The sequence below is a fragment of the Streptopelia decaocto genome (genome assembly GCF_964273445.1).
Source record: "Streptopelia decaocto genome assembly, chromosome: 2".
Lineage (NCBI taxonomy): Eukaryota > Metazoa > Chordata > Aves > Columbiformes > Columbidae > Streptopelia > Streptopelia decaocto.
This window is the reverse complement of record NC_138655.1, coordinates 55,956,570-55,976,876: the sequence shown is the minus strand read 5'-3', so window position 1 is coordinate 55,976,876 and position 20,307 is coordinate 55,956,570. Positions and strand designations below refer to the sequence as shown.

At 39.5% G+C, this 20,307-nt stretch overlaps 1 protein-coding gene across 6 annotated transcripts in view; it reads right to left on the bottom strand.

Moving 5' to 3' along the window:
* CEP192 (centrosomal protein 192) overlaps window positions 1-16,246 on the bottom strand; it is a 67,432-nt gene extending 51,186 nt beyond the window's left edge. For 5 of the 6 annotated variants that reach the window (XM_082047079.1, XM_082047081.1, XM_082047082.1 and 2 more), the window contains exons 1-14: window positions 16,000-16,067; window positions 15,105-15,335; window positions 14,147-14,269; window positions 12,420-12,574; window positions 10,859-10,905; window positions 9,259-9,391; window positions 8,484-8,638; window positions 5,981-6,121; window positions 5,401-5,740; window positions 4,892-5,032; window positions 4,439-4,503; window positions 4,166-4,357; window positions 3,083-3,206; window positions 845-975 (exon numbers count right to left, since the gene is read on the bottom strand). In XM_082047079.1, the coding sequence (XP_081903205.1) occupies window positions 845-975; window positions 3,083-3,206; window positions 4,166-4,357; window positions 4,439-4,503; window positions 4,892-5,032; window positions 5,401-5,740; window positions 5,981-6,121; window positions 8,484-8,638; window positions 9,259-9,391; window positions 10,859-10,905; window positions 12,420-12,574; window positions 14,147-14,269; window positions 15,105-15,271 (1,914 nt within the window). In that variant the 5' untranslated portion in view covers window positions 15,272-15,335; window positions 16,000-16,067. Of the gene's footprint in view, window positions 1-844; window positions 976-3,082; window positions 3,207-4,165; window positions 4,358-4,438; window positions 4,504-4,891; window positions 5,033-5,400; window positions 5,741-5,980; window positions 6,122-8,483; window positions 8,639-9,258; window positions 9,392-10,858; window positions 10,906-12,419; window positions 12,575-14,146; window positions 14,270-15,104; window positions 15,336-15,999; window positions 16,068-16,138 lie in introns of those variants that run through there. The other variant, XM_082047080.1, reaches the window with a different exon arrangement.
* Window positions 16,247-20,307: the final 4,061 nt, after the last annotated feature.

Here is a 20,307-nt window from a genome sequence, read left to right as displayed (position 1 = left end):
CATTTTGGTATATGGTAATATATTAACATTTCCAGTTGCTACACTTTTAATTGCCTGTCAAGAAGGAACATTGCAATAGGCATAATTCTCATTGTACCGAGTTTTTAAGTCTACTCCACAAAGTTGTTTTTTTTTTTTTTTTTAAAGATTAAATAAAGATTGCCTACTAGGAAGCCTTAGTTCCTGTAAAACTTTTAAAATCTTAAAATGTTTTAATTCAGTTGCAAGAATTGGGAGTAAAATCCCATCAGGAAAAAACAGCAGAGAAGCAGTGACTATGACCAAATACAGTGTCTTCCCACTAAAAAAGGGAAGAAACAGCCAAATAATCAGAAACTTGATCACATTATGTCAATAGGAATCTGAAAAACTATGGGCTGACAAACCAAGTAGCTACAAAAGTGAAGGAGGGAGAAAAAGGAAAACAAGGTGGTGATAGTAACACCTGACTCACTATAGCAGGGACAAACTCATCTTTCTTGGGGGCCACATCAGGCTTGCAGCTGCCTAAAAGGACCGAATGTGATTTTAGGACTGTAAAAATGTAACTGCTCATACACTTATACAGTCCTAAAATTACATTCAGCCTTTGAAGGCAACCGCGGAGGCTAATGTGGGCCCCGATGAGAATGAGTTTGACACCCCAGCACTACGGGATCATGGCATTCTAATCAAACTATCTTAACAAACAGTGGCACCTGCTAGGGTTCAAATGATCAATATAAAAAAGTAGTGGCTTGATATGAAAGTCCAAATTTAGCCATATGCAAAGAAACAATAATAATTTGAGTTATTTGAATTTTGCTCAAGTTCACAGTTGAAATTAAAAATACAAAAGAAATACCTTAGCTTTACTTTTGGTAGCAGCTTCTGTATTCATGCTCTCATGCATTTCACTTACAGTATCCATGCTATGCCATGCACCTTCACAGATGGTAGAATTTGCATGTTCTTTTGTTTTTGCTTCTAAGTCACCTAAGAACAAACCAAAAGACAGGGAATTAATTCACAGTAAGTAAATTGTCTAAACACCTGCATTCCTGGGATATACATGTTCCTTTAATGCTCTATAGAAAACAGAGCTGTTATAATGGCACAGATCCAAATACTGAAAGCATCATTTGTTTCCTGTACAGTACTCAAAGTTTACATTCAACTCACAAAATTAGCTGGTATTATGAATACCATGCTCACACTCTTCAAATTTTATTTTCACGTAGCTTATCCTAACAGCATAAGCTAAACAAACCTTTCCATACAATGGTGTTTTTAACATAATATGAACATAGACCAAACTCCAACAGAAAACAAGAACAGTTACATCTGAGCAAAGCCAACTTTCTTATGCTGGACACAGTGTTTGACTGAGGTAGATAGCAGGGAACTGGTGACTTAGAAGGACTATGTTTAGGAGGGACAGTTTGTTTCTGTAATGATCAACGCCATGAATAATCTTCTTGATCGGGAGATGAAACCCAAACTAGGAGGTATTATTCATAACAGATCCAGAGGCTACCATTTCAACAAATTGATTCCTACTTGAAGGAAAATATCTGGATTCCCTAGAACACTAAAACCAGCTTTTAAAGACAGGTGAGAAAACAAGTATGAAACAACAGTTTTGGTTTCATTTGGTTGGGGGAAGGTATTGTTTTGTTTCTTATTTTTTGTTTGTTGTTGGGTGTTGTAGTGTAGTTGTTTGTGGGTTGGGTTTTTTTTTGTTTGTTTGGGGTTTTTTTTTTTTTGTTGTTGTTTTTGTTTGTTTTTTAATATATTTTTTATTACTATTATTTACTTCTGTTCTTGTAGTAGATATTCAGGGCTTGGACATACTTTGTATTTCAAGTAACACCCTCCTTAGGCTGCTGACCCCTCAGCTTCCTCTCCATCCCCTGCTCCTTAAGCAGGAATTGCATACTGGTAGTGCTCACAAAGATTATTGCCAGTACTAATGAAAATCACATAGCAATAACTATGAATATTTTAGCCAAAAAGTGACCCAAATATCTCTCTTCACTAGCATTTATAGCAACCCTCATGTCAAAATAAACACATCTTCTTATTTTTCTATTATTCAAAGCAATAATTATACTCTAACTTCATTGAATAGTGGTCATGAACTCAATGAAATCCTGGTATTTTTGACAAAAATTCAGACTACTGTATAGTGAATTTAAGTACACCAACACTAGATTTTAAAAAAATAATTATTAGAGACCCTTTAAAAATATTTGCAAGGTCCCACTATGAGTAAAATTACAGCTGTAAAGCTGTTTCAAAGAAGCAGGCTCCATGAAAGCCTGATATTTTTCACCAATGTAAAGAGTATTTAAGTCATTGCACTTTCAGTACAAGAAGGTTCACAAAGATTGATGTTGCCACAATCCTATCAAGATCAGTAGAGACGCTTTAAAATGCACTTATCCTTTCCTAAACAAACCTTATTGATAGGCATATATATATATATATATATATAAAATGCATGCTGTGATCTTTATATATAGAATTTTGGAGGAATCTCCTAAATTATTTATTTAAGTTAAACAGATACCATGCGATTGTTACTTTTTTTTTTTTAAAGATAGCTGAAAAAAATGTAGGCTATGTTTTATGTAGATACAGTCAGCTCAGCTATAACCGAAATTGTTTTCCTTCCTTTTCCTATCCTCTATAATTATACGAGCAAACAGACCAATTTTCTGTGGTTTTTTTTTGTTTGGTTGATTTTTTGTTGGCAATGCATTTGTACAGCTCTTTCAACAGGAAAACTCTGAACAGACTTTAATTATTACAAGACATTCTGGTAATTATCCAGTATCTGAAAATGCTGAAATATCCAAAACAATTTAGGGTAGTATTTGGCACTGGAACCTTCTTTAAGTGTTTAGGTTCTGTGTTTTTCTGAGGGGAGTGTGGTGGAGGGGAAGTGCTAACAGAAAGTGAAGTATTTGTTGAATGAAAACTAGAGTCTTTCTGTCACAGAATACTCTTAATAGTCTTTAATAGCTATATATTAATACAAGTAATTCTTAACTACTCTTATAACCACTGCCTAAGGCTGACCCTTCTGTTCTCTAATTACCTGGAAACATCTCAAACAATTGTGAAATCTCGTGGCCAGTGTCAGCTCCTGATGAATCAGATTGCCTTAGTAAAGCAACAGGTTGCCTTTTCTTCGGAGACGTAATACAGTAACCAAAAGATGGCTATAAAAACAAAAATATCCCAGAATACAGCATAAGTAAATAAAATCATTAATTAATAGGTTCTGTGTGCTTACAAAGCAGTTTCAGCCATAGTGCCTCCCCAGCTGGTGTTTGGCTCTCATACGACTGAGAAATAACATATGCCTCCTAGCATCCCAAATACCTAATCCAAATACATACACATTCAATATACACATAAAATAAGCTAACAACTTATTTATACCAGTTAGACAAAATAAAGTACATATGCTCTCATCATCTCTGCCTGGAGGCATGATCTGCCTCTCATCCTCTGAACGCACCAGGACAGAACATGCCAACTCTACCAATTCACCAGGACATGACTAAATTACACATATTTGTAAGCATGTTTGACTTCTTCCTCCCATTTTACACACTTCCCCGTCTTTTTTTTTTTTTTGTCTGCAACACAAATGAAGTGCTGTCTTCCAACAGCAGATAAGAGACAAGTATCAGACAGATGCAAGAAGCACACAGAAGTACACAGGTTAGAGTCTAGATAACTCTGAAGTTTTACTGAAGTTGGGCATTCGCCTAGATAGCGCATCAACAAGTAACAGCCATTCAGAGATACCCTCACTGTTCAAATACGCCTGTCTTAGCAGCTTTTCATTCAACTGCTGTATGGATTGTTTGTTTGGACCTCCACTGTGTACCCTGTATATGGTATACTTTTCTCTCTCTAATCCTACACATAATTAGTTCCTGACCAAAAGGTGAAGATGAAGATCAGCCAGCCAGCCCTTCACATCAGAAATGCCCACTGGGAAACAAAAGCCAATCCAGACTTGTCACACATAGAGAATTTCCTTCGCAAATTAACTTACAAAAGTAGTTCTCATAAAAAAATGTTACAATATTAAAAAAGACCAAAAGTAGTGCTAGCTGTTGTTGTTCTTGTCCTTTCCTTGCTTTAATATTAACATTAGGATACATACCCGTTTCACATCACTGCCTCCACCAAGACACCCAAGAGCTGCAGATCTCTGACCAAAGAACTCCCCCAAAGACAAACGTAAATAACTGGCATCTTTATCAACATCAGATGTTCTCAGCAGAATGCAGCTATTGGGAGATCTCCATGAAGCATCTGCTAATTCAGATGCATTTGCAATGTCTACTTTTTCCACCTGCAGACAGCGAGATTTCAGAAGATGTAAATAGCAAATAAATTAGAGAACTATTCTGTTTACACTGAGATAATCAGTTACCTGCACAAGTCTGTGTGCTTTCTCAAATTCTTCCTGGTCTTTTGCAATCATAGCTGCTGCTTCAGCTTCAAATCAAAGAGAAAATTTATTAAAATAAGGCATAAGTTATTAAGTGTTGTAATTACTATTTTGCATCATTAAACTAAATTTTGAGGGACAGATATTGCAATATTTAATTCTATATCTGAGACAGTTTGGAATGCTTTTTGAAACAAAAGACTCTTCATAGGAAGAGTAGGAAACACAGCAAGAAGCTAACAACTATAACTAATGATAATATCATTACAGGCTAATATCAACAACAGCTCGCAAGTAATTTGTAGTATCTAAAGCCTGGACGCTTTGCAACACCAAATACTGATTTGTTGAAATGGAAAAAAAACAAAAGGGAGGAAAGTTTAATTTAACACTATTACAGATAACAGCTAACTAAAAAGAAAACAGATCACATACCTCCAGTAATGAATTCGTCATTTATTTTATCATCTTCAGACAGATTTAAATCTTGTTCTTCATCAAATGAAGTATAATATGCAAGATCAGTCACCCATTTGCCCTCTTCATTTTGATAGACAATGCTGTGTGGTAAATCACCTGAAAGACACATCAAATGCTACATTGTTGATTAAAATAAAAAGGAATATGGCAAAGTCTCTTAAGTTTAGATTAAAGATTTCAATTGCCAGAGGTAAACAACAAATTAAAAAAATGTAGCTCAAGTTGCTGCAACTGCAAGCTTAAACTAGTTTCTCATCATCAAATAAACAACAGTCAAGTACAATATGCATCAGTCAGTATTTTTTAAAACAAAAAAACAAGTTAAAATTTATTCATGCTACATACATTTTTATTATCAGTTTGTATAACTAAAGAAAAATACATAGGTTATAATTTTATTTCTTTTTCCATGCGACGGATTCTGGTCACAATTGTATAAATGGATTACATCTAAAGCAACCTACCTTTGTCTGTTGTAGCTAAACTTATGTTCTCGCAGCTGTCTGCAGTTGGAGACAGGTAAGTATCAGCAAGACCGACTTCACTTTCAGTTGCATCTGTCTGAGGTGCATTTGCACTGGGAAGAACTTTAGGAGTGGTGTAGGGCCCCAAAAATCCTTTGGCTGTGTGTAGTCCTTCTGCACCAGAAGCAGCAGACTGACGCTCAGAGGACTGTGTTTCTTGCTTTGGAAGGACACCTGAGACATCAGCTTTATGGCTGTCAGTGCACTGAAGGTACAGTGAATCTAATCGCAGCTCAGAAGTAGTGCAGGAATCAAGCACATCCCCAGTAGTCACGGAATTCTTAGAAAACAATAATCATTTAAAAAGTGTCAGAAGTGCAGTTTTTAACTGTTTGTGATAACAGTTCCAGGTACTAACTTGTTTGAAAAATGTATCTAAAACCAAAATGATGTTATGAATTTTTTGTAAAGGAAGTTTGTGTTATTAGTTCAACCTCTAACAAGCTTTCAAATGCACTGCCATCTTCTAGTGCAGTCTTACTCTATATGATAAACAAAAATTTAAATTACAATTTCATACCTGTTGCCGTGCGGCTCTGGGCAGCATTTCTCTTTGCACAGGACATCCAGCTATTCCTTGATTTTGTGAACCTTCATCAGTAGCATTTCCAGAGTCTGCTCCTGTCACACCCTGGTAAGTGCCAGGAACCTGAAAGTTCTCCTTTTAAAATAAATAAGATTTCAGTTACACTCAAACAGGTATATCAAAGAAAAAAAAAAAAGTAACACTACAGTTGTTTTCACAGTGTTAAGAGATTCTCTAGTAAAGAAATTATCATACTTTGTTCACCCAGGTGCCACTGCCAGGGGCATCTCTAGCTGCTGTAACAGCACCACCACCAAGGACAATAGTTCCTGGCTATGCCAACCCATGCATCTGCCTCCAAAGGCACACACAGCAAGAAGATGCAGGACCTCTTCTTATTCCTACTACATCCTTTCATTCCCTTTAACAAGGGAACTGTGCTACTCCTCTTCCCCTTCTGAATGACCCACTGCTGGATGCGGACTCCAAATCCAACTCAGAACCAGTTGTACCTATCCCATTGCCTATCTACGATGGCAGTGAAGCAGGAACGTCTTACACAAACAGAGAAGACCTGAGGTCAGAGAGCGAAACTGTGTGATTCTCGCTCTTCAAACAACCACCTATCCCCTTTTTCACATACAGCCACACATCAGCAACTGGCAGCCTATGCAGACTACTTTTACAGGGTTAAAATATCACTTCCCACAGCTTGGAAACCCTGATGTCAGTTGGGAAGTTTCTGAAATTTCAGAAGCTACAGTTCATTTAACTTTTTAAAATCAATCACACTTTCCCATTCTGGTCAGAATTGCGTCCATTGCTTCAAAGCCAAGAAAATGGAAAGGCACTTAATTCCCCACAATCTGTTTGTTATGGAGCTAACTGCTGCTCAAAGGCAAACCACAAGCCAGCAGTTTGCTGCTCCACACTCACCTTTCACACACTGAGCAGTTATTTAAGAGACTTACTTACTCTGCTGGAAAAAAAAAGAGTCTCTGTAATGCTATGTACACTTACTAAAACCTTGGACATTGCTATCCAAGACAATAAACCAGTGATCAAAAAGATTTTATAAACTAGTTGTATGATATAAAAGAACTGCCAGCATGTTACTTCTCCAGTTATAGAAACAAAAAATAAAACAGAATCAGCTACAGTTAAAACTAACTCTACTTAAGAAGAGCAACAAGTTAAACTACTAATAGTAGCTTTGTCACAGAATCATCAGATTAAAATTAAGCAATTCCTACACAGAAAATAAGACCATCTCCTGCACATTACAAGAAAGTCACAAGTGAGATGAAAAGATGGCCTTGGCTTCAGTTCAGCTGACCAGCTTGCTGGAGCTGCAGGGGACAGTGTAAAGCAAGCATTTAATGGGTATTAGCTTTTTTACAGACATTTATCTTTTGTCAAAAAAATATTTGCATTCAGAAGAAGCTGGTAATCAAAATTAAAATTATGCCATCACAAGACAATGTATTCATATCAGTAACTAATATCAGTAGAGGCTTCCACTTAGTTATCAATTATATTATTTCCCTTAGTGGACTTGAGAGGATCCAAAGGATTTACCTACAAACATTTTACCATCCCTGATACTAAAAACCACCACTAGGAAGCTGAGAGGGGAAACAATATGTTTAAGAAACATTCATACCTTAAACGATTCAAGAGAATGCCTCAGAGGTACATTAAGTTCAGACCACCATAAACAATCCACAACTCTAAAATTAATTTTTACTTTTGTAAAGTTCACCTTCGGGAAATACAACTGATGCTATATTAATTACAAGATTTCTCTGAGGACAAGTCTCCATCATCCCAGAGACAGGACAGAAATCCAGACTTAAGAGTTTGGGTTTTTTTTTCCTTCTTTGCAGGATCAGGTAATAGAATTAGCTGCACAAGGTTCTCTAGCAGATATGCTTCTCAGGAGAAAAGGGAAGGCTATGCACAGGGCAAAGAGGAGCATGAGGAACAGGGTTCGACAGGGGTGGGAAACCTGAACCTGACTTGAATAAAAGAGATACCATAATAGCAAACCCTTCAGCTTTGCTCCAGACCAATGCCGTTTGGGACAGCCAGCTGCTTCCCTAATTCCACCTTATCTCATATGCAACAAGACTTTCTGTAACAAGCAGATGAATCAGCTGCTAGGTCTGTGCTACAAGGAGGAGGAAAAAAAATACAAAAACAGCTACATAGCTTCTTTCCTTTTTTGTTTTATTTTTCTTTCCCCAGGGAAAGCACTGCAGAGGGAACAGAAGAATTCAGAAGCTCATTCAAACAGCTTTGTTTCTGTTTTAGAGCTGTATTTGCTATCTTTAAATTTAAAAAGAATTCTGTGCTGTACAGGCTACCTGTTGGACAGTATTTGGGTTTGTCAGGAAAGAAATAAAACCTAGTTCACCCTGGCAGACAGCCCTCCATGATACTAACAATTTTTAGGGCCATTTGGCATGCTGAGCTTTGAACTTGACTTTAAACCTACTTGAGGTATGCCATTTTCAGAAAGCTTCAGCGCTGTACAGTATTCTGAGAGTTTCTGTATGTTGGTGCCTTTTCTTGCCGTTTCTGGTTGTATCAGCTGCTCAAAATAGGCTTCTAGTTGGTTATCAAAGAACACTTCATCATCAATATCATCATCTATTGAAAGAGAAGAAAATATTCCAAAACTTGTTTAGTTACACAGAACTCAAGCTCTCAATTTTATCCGTGTGGGTAAACTACAGGGTGTTTCAGAAAGATGGACCAAATTTGAAATATAGACTGCTTTGAAAGTGGGCCCATCTTTTTGAAACACCCTGTAGACTTCCAACTTGGGTATCACCCTGAATGCATGGCATCTAAAGAGAGTTGAACTGAAACTCAAAATTCTAACTGCATGTACATGTTCTTCAGCACAGAAGTTTATCTCCACTAATCTAAACTGAAATTCTAGCTAAGGTTACCACTTTATTAAACAAATGCCCACATTTCTACCTGCATTTTCGATTCACAGTAACCAAGGGCTGTAGTTTAATTTTTTAGATTGAACTTCCAGTTGTGATCTTCTCCGACAAATTCCATAGCCACTGACTCCTATTACAATTTTAAAACAGCCAGTTTCCCAATGAACATTTTTAATAGCCCTAAAACTAGTTTTTGATCAAGCATAATCCTGTATTAAATACTACAGTAAAACAATACCTTTCTTCTTGAGTCTGCAACAATAACATTGAGTAAGAATTCTAGACTCAACCACCCAGAATTATAAGCACACTTACCAGTGGAATCTTCTTCTGAGTTTGTGAGAGATGAGAGTTTCTCATTTTCCAAAAAGCTTGAAAGGCTATTGCTAAGATGATCACTTGAGATTTCACATTCCATCAGCTTTTCAGAAGGTTCAGATGGACCAACCTGCAAAAAGTACCCAGACAGAAATGTTTATAGGAGTTACTAGTTGTTGTATAAATTCAGTTAATTAAAAAAAAAAAAAGTTAATGAGGTTAATGACATTCCAAAACTTCCCCCTCCCTTTTTTTTCATACTTATCCCAGCAAACATTCTACTTTCAATGGACTTTGCCTGCTAGCTTCCAGAATGCATACACACATAAAATAGAGGGATCATAAAGGGGAAAGACAGAAAAAGCATCTGAGGGACACCAAACTTAGAAGACCACAAAAACAAAACACCAAACAACTGCATTTAAGAGTTTACACTTGAAAAAAATCCCCCCCCTTCGTTAACTTTCAATCCCAATTTCTAAACACAAAGAAAGTTCTCAATAGTTTCCTATGCTGCTACAACAGTGCTTCTTCAGAAATCATATACTCAGATCAACCCTCTTTTGACAGTTTCTTCAAATAAGCACACTAAATTACTTATAAAGTAACATTTCAGCTGAATCTAGCTAACTGTAAATACTGTATTGTTTATATACCTGATTGATTTTTAAAAACAACACCATGCAATGTCTGGTTTGGATTTAGTCTCACATTCTTTGTGATAAATAGATCATCTTTGACAGCAAAAAAAGTTGAAGTTCAGAAAGTAAAGAATTAGAAAGGAATTTGAATTATAGTTTTCAAATGATAGCCTGTGAGCATTCAACTGCAACCCACTGGCCACTGTGGCCCCCAGAAAAACAAAATAGAAGAAAACTACATCAATTTAGTAAATACCAGCTGACACACTAAGGAGCACATACCAGACAGCACCTGGCTGAAACCCGAGGCATATTTTCAGTAAGGGACACAAGATCTCCCATTCCTGTCTGCCTTGTACCTCTGTGCCTGTAACTGTCAGCTTCTCTAACACAGTATATAAAAACAGCTGAAGTACAGCTCTGCCTGTCAATACCTGCAGCTATGTGCTAGGTTTGGGATAGACACAAAGAAAAAAAAAAAATACAGAGGCAGCAGGAAGAAGACATCTTCACTAATATTCCTCAAAGGAATGAACAAGTACAGAGGCAAGCCAAATCAGGTGGATATTGTCTACTTCAATTTCCAAAAGCATTCCAAGAAGTTCCTCAAAAGGCTTTTCACTAAGCTAGACCACAATTGGAATAAAATGTAAGGTCCTTATATGGATAAAGAACTACAAGACAGCAGAGGGAAAGAGTAAACAACAACTGTCACAATCCAGAAAGATCAGGTGGAGTCATGCTCCCATGGTACTAATTATGCTAAATGATCTGCAAAAAGGAGGCAAAGTGAGGCATAACACAGCCAGCATGATGACACTGTTACAAATTTAAGGGATACATGACATAAGACAAACACAGTTCAATTACCTCCCTCTTCCTCTCACAAAATTAAGTCTAGCAAAAGATTATTACTAGAAAACTTTTAATTTTGCTATACGCACAAAAGGTTTCACCTTGTTATTCTTACTGTCTGGAAGAAGACATATGCCAGATGATAGATCTGGAATAAAAGAAAGTAGCATAATCAGTATTCTACTATGTTCTTGGTATACTACTAAATGCTGACTATTCTGTAAGACAGCAGACTGAATTCTTGAAGGTCTTGGCATACACCATAAACATAATCCTGAAACACATACTTTATCACAATACCAAAGTTTACATGTTCTTATAACAATGATCAAAAGTATCCGGGAGTACTTAAAAAGGCAGGGATTCATCAGGGCTAGAACAGTAAAAATTATACACGACAATTACTGCCTTAAGGGTTGCTGTAAGGCAGCACAAAAAAAGGAGTCACAGGTTGCACTAGCAGAAGTAGGAACAAGTGTTCTGTTCCACTGTTGCATTTCACCTATTGGGCCGATTCTTTTTTTTTTTTTTGATCACTTGTAAGCAGCTTCCGTTTGTCGCTGTTACATCTACCCATAATCCAATTGCAAGTCCCACAAGACAGAGAACATTTTAGACATGAACATACAGATTATAGCAAAAAAGGTTCCTAATTCTTAAATAACAGATGGAAATAAGAGGCAATTTCTGGAACAGAATCCTAAACCTTGAATAAATAAAATGTTAAAACCAATTAACTAAATATGATCAGGCACTATCAAGTCAGCCTCAGTTTTCCAAAGCATCTTGAGTTTTGTTGCTATGTTACTACCACTTCCTCAGGTCTACAAGAATAAGTGACTGATGTCAACACTTCACTGCTAGGAGTGTGTTTTATAAGGACCCATTTATATTACAAACCATAGTACTTTCTCATTGAGTATGTTCTCTATTAAACTATTAACACTTTCCTTGTGAAAACCTATGCAAATATTCCGACAGAGCTTAGAAAAGGCTAATGACTACAAGTATATATTTACTAAGTATATTTACTGAGTTTTAAGGAGAAAGTAGAATTTTATCACAGGACCAGCAGTAGCAAAAAACCCAAACAAGTTTAATGTCAATAGCCACCTTTTTAAAATAAGTCACAGAATATTATTTTGCCTCCACTACTCCACTCATACATAGTTTTCACAGCAAGAATTCTGAACTACTTTTTCATGCATCATCTCACAACAAAAGTAGGTTTTCAGCTTCTATAACTGCAGTTAAAAATCACTTATTACAGGCTGGAATACAGCAAGAAAAGAGACATTCATCAAAATATAATCTCACAGACTTACACTTACTGAAAGAGAAGAGGTAGAAAACACCTTACATAAACTTTTTCCACAAGCAAAGTTCCTGAAATTAATTCAGATTCCTACTACCATTCTAACTATGGTATTTTATAGCAAACATTCTGACCAGCTTCTGTCTAGTTTTGTACTTTGAGGAGAAATCTAAGAACAACAACGTCAGCCACAAGCTATCTCTGTTTTCCGTTTGTTCAAATCTAAGAGATTCTTTTTCAAAACCCATTTACACTATGCCATAAAAGAGTGAAAGGGTCAAGAGGAGACACCTATAGCATAATAAGCTAATTACGCCAAGTAAACATTTTTTCTCAAATATTAATACCTTCCAATCGTTCGAGTGGCAATACCTCAAGCAAGGTATCTTGATTATGATTTGAATGCTCAATGACATTCTGATCTTGCTGTCTGTTTACTGAGTTGGATTCTTTCAAACTAATAGAAGTTGACTGAGGTTCTTTCACTTGTGTAGTAACTTCCCTGGAAAGAGAATTATTTCAATGAAAAATAACTCAGTGAGATATATAAACATTAGTATACAACACTTCTCTATATAAAGATGTGATAAATTTTCCAATTTTAATGCCTTCATCTCTAGGAAGTCAGCCGTTCTGTTACTTGTAAAAATCTGTTACTTGTAAAAAAACATATCTCAATATTACAAGGGTTTCAGTTCCACAATCCAAAGTATGAACTAATAGTGAAATTTGACTTAACACATGCTTCTCTACATTTTTCAGTTTGTTCTTTTCTCTTTCATTTCTGCAAAAAAAGAGGGAAAAGTATAAGGGGAAAAAACTCGTCTATTCCTGGCGAGTTCCATGATCCATTTGAGAGCAAGTTAAACACTAGACAAGACTTTCCTAAGTCCACAATATTAGCATGCCTTTTGTAACATTAAATTAGGGACTATATCATAAACAACACAAATCACTGAAATCCCATACAGCTCCATTAAATAACAGCTTTTATAATTCTGTGGGAAAGTTATTTTTTGTTTCTGATTTCATACGATTTCCACACAGGCAGATGAGCCTGTAACATTAACATGTAACATGTTAAAATTTCCGCGTTGAGGGAACTGGACCATACTTTTGCTTTAATATTTCAAATGTCAGCTTTATTTATATATCTAAAAGTTTAAAATGCAAATATTTCATGCTTTGTATTTTTTTTTTTATTTGAATACAAGAGAGAAGCTGACTCTCTTAAATATTATATTCTTTACTTTTATAGGGACATACTTCCTATTGTGCATTTTTATCAGTGAGAAAGATGCACATTGTGGTTTCTGTCGCAACAGTAGGAACAAATTTGATCTTGATCAGAAAAATATATCCAATAGCCTCTAACACTTCCAACACTTAGTAACGCTCTCTAAATTATTTCATTAACACTAGTTATTTCTTACAGAACAGCAATCACTGAGGCTACAAGGAAGCTAAATTTAATAGAAATTGATGTTCCTTTCTGTATGCAAACTACAGGATACTTACTTGGAACAGATTTAAATCAGTGCAAACTACTATTCAAATACATGACGTGAACCAGAAACATCAGCTTAATTCTAGATTATGCAATGTAAACTAAGTAAATACAAGCCGGATTCAAATAAGTAAATTAATTAATCAAGCTTAGGAAATTTTTAATTAGTGTGACAACAAAACAAAACACCACAGTTAAAAAAAACCCCACACTTCTAAAGGCTTATTCCTGTCATGTACATGAAGCCAAATTAGTCAATTAAACAGCAGAATGCTGTTCATGTAGGGCTGTACAGCCTAAGTGGTAGCATTTTACTGGATGCTTCCACAAAGCTGCCACTGTCCCTCCTCAGAAAACATGGACGAGCTGTTTCAGTAGCAAAAGCTGCCTTGGCTGCCAAACACTGTAAGCAAACGGGTTAATGCAGCGCTGAGCTCTCCAGTTACTGCCATCAAAAGGTGGGCAATTCAATTCTGAAGTATTTCAGAATTAGCTGACAGTACATATAAATCTACATGCTGGTACATGCATTTTAGGACAGAATTAGATTTTAACTATCTCACTCACATGTCATCACAAAAGCTGATGGCAAATTTCCCCATAGACTCAGGATCTGAATGACTACTGTGAGAAGTTCCCGGTGGAAGTGAATGTTGCTCTTCTAAATAGGATGCAAGGACATCAGAAAGCCTGTAAAGGAGGGGAGGAAAAAAAACGCAACAATCATTCTAATATACACCTCTCCTGTTCTCCACAGAACTGGAGAAAAAAAAAAATCATATTGATGACCACTCATCTCCCATAAGTTCAATTATTTGAATATTTTAGCATTTTCCAGCCAATCTGTATTTACAGGTACATGTATGTACCCAGAATGATCCTTTCCGGTCTTCTGGATTAAGTTCTTTAGAGAAATACCACATTACCATTTTTAGTGGCTAGTGCTGTCCCCTTTAGAACACTCACTTCTGGACCAGGGTACAAAAGTCTGATCTTGTTAAGTTACAGGACAGCAGTGATCAAAGGCTTCTAATAATTACTCTTTGCTCTGCTCCTTGCTGAACAAATCATTATAAATTGTGTTAAATTTTAATTGGTATCCATAACACTAGTTATTACACTACCCTTTCTAAAATGTGCCAGATTCAGAGAAGTTACATGAAAAGCTAATAGAATGAAGAGAGCACACATGTAAAAAATAAATTATTCTCTACACCACTTCAAACTTGAGTATACCAAGCTGAAGAGTCAAGTTGAACGGAGCTTGATGGTTATCAGTATAAAATCTAAGCTGTTATTTTAAAGGGTAATTTTAATAAAATTGCCTTATGAGTTATGAATGTAATGCAGATTCTTTACCACTAACATAAGCCCTCAGTTTGCCGATTAGCATGCTGCTGATTAGTAAACATTTTTATCATGTACCAAATAATCTGTCAAAATATTCTTTTTCTCTCCAAATTTAAGTGTTTCAAATCAGTCAACCGATTTTTAAATATTAATTGCTATTAACTGATAGTCTTACCTGTTGTCCCAACCTGTTCTACTCCTGGCAACAGTTGAGGCTGCAACAGGTAAGCCAGGGTTTGAGGAAATAGTAACATTTTCAATAACACTTGAAGTGCTATTCAGTGAATAGCCCAAGAAGCTTGGAAATGTTTCGTCAGCAATATTTCTGAACTCTTCCATCATCCTGCACAAGCTGCTTAAAATAGCACTCTGCTCGGCAACACGATCAGCCCTGGTCCAGCAGCATCTGAAAGCAGGAGCAAGTTAAACAGTTATACAAGCCACAGTAACGCTGTCAAAAACACATTACTCACAGATCACTAATTAATGTTCTTTGGCAGTCACACCACCTTATACACAAACACGCATAAAAATTACTTCCAGTCCTCTCCCCTCAAGCCCTTTGGGGGCCACGGAGTTTTATAACATTCCTAAGACTTCCTAAAAGGAGGAGCACTCGCTGCAAGTGAAGAACACCGGCGCTGCAGCCCGTGCCAGCCTATATTTAGCCAGCAAAGCCGCTTGCACCCAGCCAGCCTCCCTCCATTTCCACAGCGCCGAGCACCTGGGGAGCTGGGGACTCCGAGACGCGACCACCTCGGGCCGCCACCCGGCAGCAGAGCACCGACCGCTACCGACCTCCCCGCGGAAGGCCAGGGCCCTCCTCCCCTCAGCGCTCGGTGCAGGCACCACCCCCCCATCCCTCACCCGCCGCCGCCCGGGAGCGGCACGATGGCCCCGCCGGGGGAAACGGCCGCCGACACTCGGGACGGGGAACGGCTCGAAGCCAACGACCCCTTTCCCCCAAAACGGGAGGAAATAGGCCCACCCTCCCCCCAGGGGGCTGCCGCGGCCAAGACCGAGCGACCCGACCCCCCCGCCCTTCCCCGTCCCGCCCCGCCGCTACTCGCCTGAGGGGAGCGGGAGGAACCGCGGCCCAACCGCCAAAACTTCAAACTGCCGCCCCCTCCAACTTGCCTTGCCCCGTCCCGCCCAGGCCACTCGGCTGCGCAGCGCCCCCCAGAGGGCGGGCGGGCCCCGGCCACTCACCTGGCGAGCGACGGCACCAGGAGCCCCCCCACACACACACGCCAGAACAACCCCTTGGCGGGTGGCGCGTGCGCAGCGCCGCCGCTCAGCCCCCCCCAACTTTCCACAGCCCGCGCGCGCGCTTCGCCCCGCCGCCCGCACCCAGCCAATGGGCGAGCCCCAGCCGGAACCGGTGATTGGCCGACGTAGGACGGGCAAAGGGGAAAAAGTTTGAAGGGGGAGAGTGAGAGAAGGATGCTGATTGGGTGAGGGGCACGCGGCACCGCCCATCCCCGCCCCCCCGGGCCGTGCCCCGCTGTCCGTTAGGCGGCCGCCGAGCGAACGGGGCGGGATCGTTGGTCGCAGGGGCCGACTGGGTGGCTTCTCGGTAGGGGGGGGGATGAAGCCGGTTATTTGAGGTATTTGCTTACGGACCTCGGTACCGATGAGTAGCTCGGGGTCCGTCAGGGGAGAGCGGCGACCTCCCCCGAGATGTGACGTCTGGCCCTGCTGCCCCGGGACAAGGCATAACGGCCTGGAAAGGAAAAAGCTTTCGTCGGATTTACTGGTGTGATATTTTATATTTATGAGACAGGTGTTGTTTATATTCCTGACTTGTTTTTTTTTTTTTTTCTGTCGTATTGTTGCTATGTGAGTCACTCAGATGAGGTTGAGTAATGCGCAGCTTATATATAGTACCTGGATAATTTTATTTCAATTTTGAAGCATAAATGTCACATTCAAGTAGAGAAGGCAGACAGTGGTTTCTACACAAGGTGCATAGGAATACATGTATGTGCATATATGACAGCTTTGAAAGATCTAAATCAAATTCAGTGTTACTCCAGCTCCTACAGTTGTATTCCTGGTATGGAGATTGGAAAAAAGCTAGAATGAGAGTGAAAAAATCACACACTCAACATCAGCAGGATTTTATACTGTGTTCAAATATATTCAAAACAAAGCAACCAACGATGACAGGAAACCAAAGCCACCACCTAGCTACTACGAAGCCCAAAAACTCAGCCCTGGAAGTTCAAGCTAAGATGTGCTCCAAGCAGATAAACAGTATATTGGGTAACACGTATCTCCTTTCAGCGAAAAGACAAAGAGACAGCAGCCTTACCAAGTGGTAGATTTAAAATACTGACAGTAGCTCCTGTAATCATCCCTTTCTAAACCCTTCTGTAATCTCCCTCCCTCCCTAGGGTTCTGCCTGCTTATGTTCAAGGACCCAGATCCTGCAGAGAAGCATAGTTCATAATCTCGCGTCACGGGAGTGAGAGAGATGAATAAAGAGGGAAGCAGAGTGTGAGGAGGTAGAGATGGACAGTCAAGGATATGGAGTGAAAGGTCTTGTGCAGCCATCAAAGCAAAGTGGCAGGCAGGGGGGCAAGGCAAGCATTGGCCACAAAACCAGCATGAGTTCATTTGTCGAAGTCAACCTACTTGGCCAGTCCATTGGAAATGTGACTTCTTTGCTGTGAAAATATAACAGCGTGTTTCCATTAGTAAGAAGCATGACTAGAATTAGGATATCTAATACTACTACTACATGCTCAGCACAGAGGAAAATAACATGACCATTACTATAAACAAATGCATCAAAAGCTACAAAAAGTTGACGTTTACTTCATTGTTACCATAACCGGTTATTTTGGGCTCCGAAAGAATAACAGAAGCAAATTTAAAGACAAAAAATAACTGCAAGCAGGAATCTTTCCCTTAGATTTGATTTATCAAGGACAGTTGTATGTAAAGAATTATCTTTGAGTATATTGTACACTACTTTTTGCTAAACTGCAGTAACTGAGACACGTGTGACAGACACTGTAGGGTCTCACAGTACAAACTTAGCACAGGGAAACAGCAGCACATCTAGATACTGTCACCTTCCTTTTCTTGATGGCTGCTTAGGAAGGAGCCCTAATTTTTTTCTCAGTACAAAAAGAAGTGCAGTAAGAACATCAATTGCTGGATTGAAGGGAGTGACCTTTTAAAGGGTTAAGACAAATTCTGCAAGTGGCTTAAACCTTCAAAAATACATTCTTCTGTTTTCAGAATGAATCCCAGTGTAATAGATTGGGTTGTGGTTTTTATTTAATGACTCATTTTTCCACAGAGAAATATTGCTACTTCCTACCCCCATTTAAACCTTATTTTTTAATCATGTAACATTTCCATTGTGTAACATACAAAATAGGGCATGGTTCCAAAAAAGATAACATTTTGGTAAAAAGGTCTAAGTACCTGCTTTTACTAAACCTTTCCCCCCCCGCCCAGTTCTGTTCCTGCTGGTTAAAAAATAGCAGCAGCCTACCTCCACACACAGCAAGCAGTCTGTGACACCACTGTTAGCTCTCATGGCTTTTTATTAAAACTAGATTCCTCGGAGATAAGAAACAAATGTGGCATATCTGAGTAAAAATATGGCATATGAGTAAATAAAGTTTTCAGAAAATAAGTAAGACTCACGGGTACTTTATATCCATTTGGAAGAATGCAGGTTGCCCTCTCCATTACCTTATTCTACTGGTCTAGTCCATGAAGTAGCATAAGCCCATGTTGAAGCATACAAATACAGTATTACACTTCTGGTTTCTGCTGCACAGAGCCCACCTTTGTCCTTCCACCCTGCCAAGATCTACCAAACAAATTCAGCAATTACACCCTGTACAGTAAGGCTAAAACCTAACACCGCCAGGTAGTAATTGCTCCCTTTTGTACCACACCAGCCAAAGCTCAGTCAATGCCAGCATGCTAATCCACAGCAATGTCCCTGTGCCAACACATCAAAAAAGGCTTTTCAGTCAGTACTATTTCATCCCATGGTGGATGAGGGGAAAGCCATGGATGTGGTCTATCTGGACTTCAGCAAAGCCTTTGACACTGTCTCCGATAATATACTCCTGCAAAAGCTGGTAAGCCCATGGCTTGGACAAGTGTACTCTACGCTGGGTTAAGAACTGGCTGGAGGGCCGGGCCCAGAGAGTGCTGGTGAATGGGGCTGCATCTAGCTGGCGGCCAGTCACTAATGGTGTTCCCCAGGGGTCAGTGTTGGGTCCAGTCCTGTTTAACATCTTTATTGACGATTTAGATGAGGGGACTGAGACCATCATCAGCAAATTTGCTGATGACACCAAGTTGGGAGGGAGTGTCAACCTGCTGGAAGGCAGGAGGGCTCTGCAGAGGGATCTGGATAGACTGGAAAAATGGGCTGATTCCAATGGCATGAAGTTCAATAAGGCCAAGTGCCGGGTGCTGCACTTTGGTCACAACAACCCCCTGCAGCGCTACAGGCTGGGCGCAGAGTGGCTGGAGAGCAGTCAGACAGAAAGGGACCTGGGGGTACTAATTGACAGGAAGCTCAACATGAGCCATCAGTGTGCCCAGGTGGCCAAGAAGGCCAACGGTATCCTGTCCTGTATCAAAAATAGCGTGGTCAGCAGGACAAGGGAAGTGATCCTCCCCCTGTACTCTGCATTGGTGAGGCCACACCTGGAGTATTGTGTTCAGTTCTGGGCCCCTCGGTTCAGGAAAGACATTGAAGTGCTGGAGTGGGTCCAGAGAAGAGCAACACGACTGGTGAAGGGACTTGAACATAAGACCTATGGGGAGAGGCTGAGGGAGCTGGGGTTGTTTAGTCTAGAGAAGAGGAGGCTTAGAGGTGACCTCATCACTCTCTATAACTACCTGAAGGGAAGTTCTAGCCAGGTGGGGATTGGTCTCTTCTCCCAGGCAGTTAGCAACAGGACAAGGGGGCATGGGCTTAAACTCTGCCAGGGGAAATTTAGGCTGGATATTAGAAAGAAATTCTTTACAGAGAGAGTGGTCAGGCATTGGAATGGCCTGCCCAGGGAGGTGGTGGACTCGCCGTCCCTGGAGGTTTTTAAACTGAGATTGGACATGGCACTTAGTGCCATGATCTAGTAAACGGACTAGAGTTGGACCAAGGGTTGGACTCGATGATCTCTGAGGTCTTTTCCAACCCAGTCAATTCTGTGATCCAAATGTCCTGTGTGAATCATTCAGTCACTGGGAAAGAGTTACCATTTGAAATCCAACTCCAGTTTATGGATAGTCTCTGCAGACCTTCAACACACCCATGTGAAACCTTAGAGCAGACCCTGTGGCAGAAAAGTGTAATACACAACAGAGCATCCAGAATGGCACATGACTTCACAAAAGGC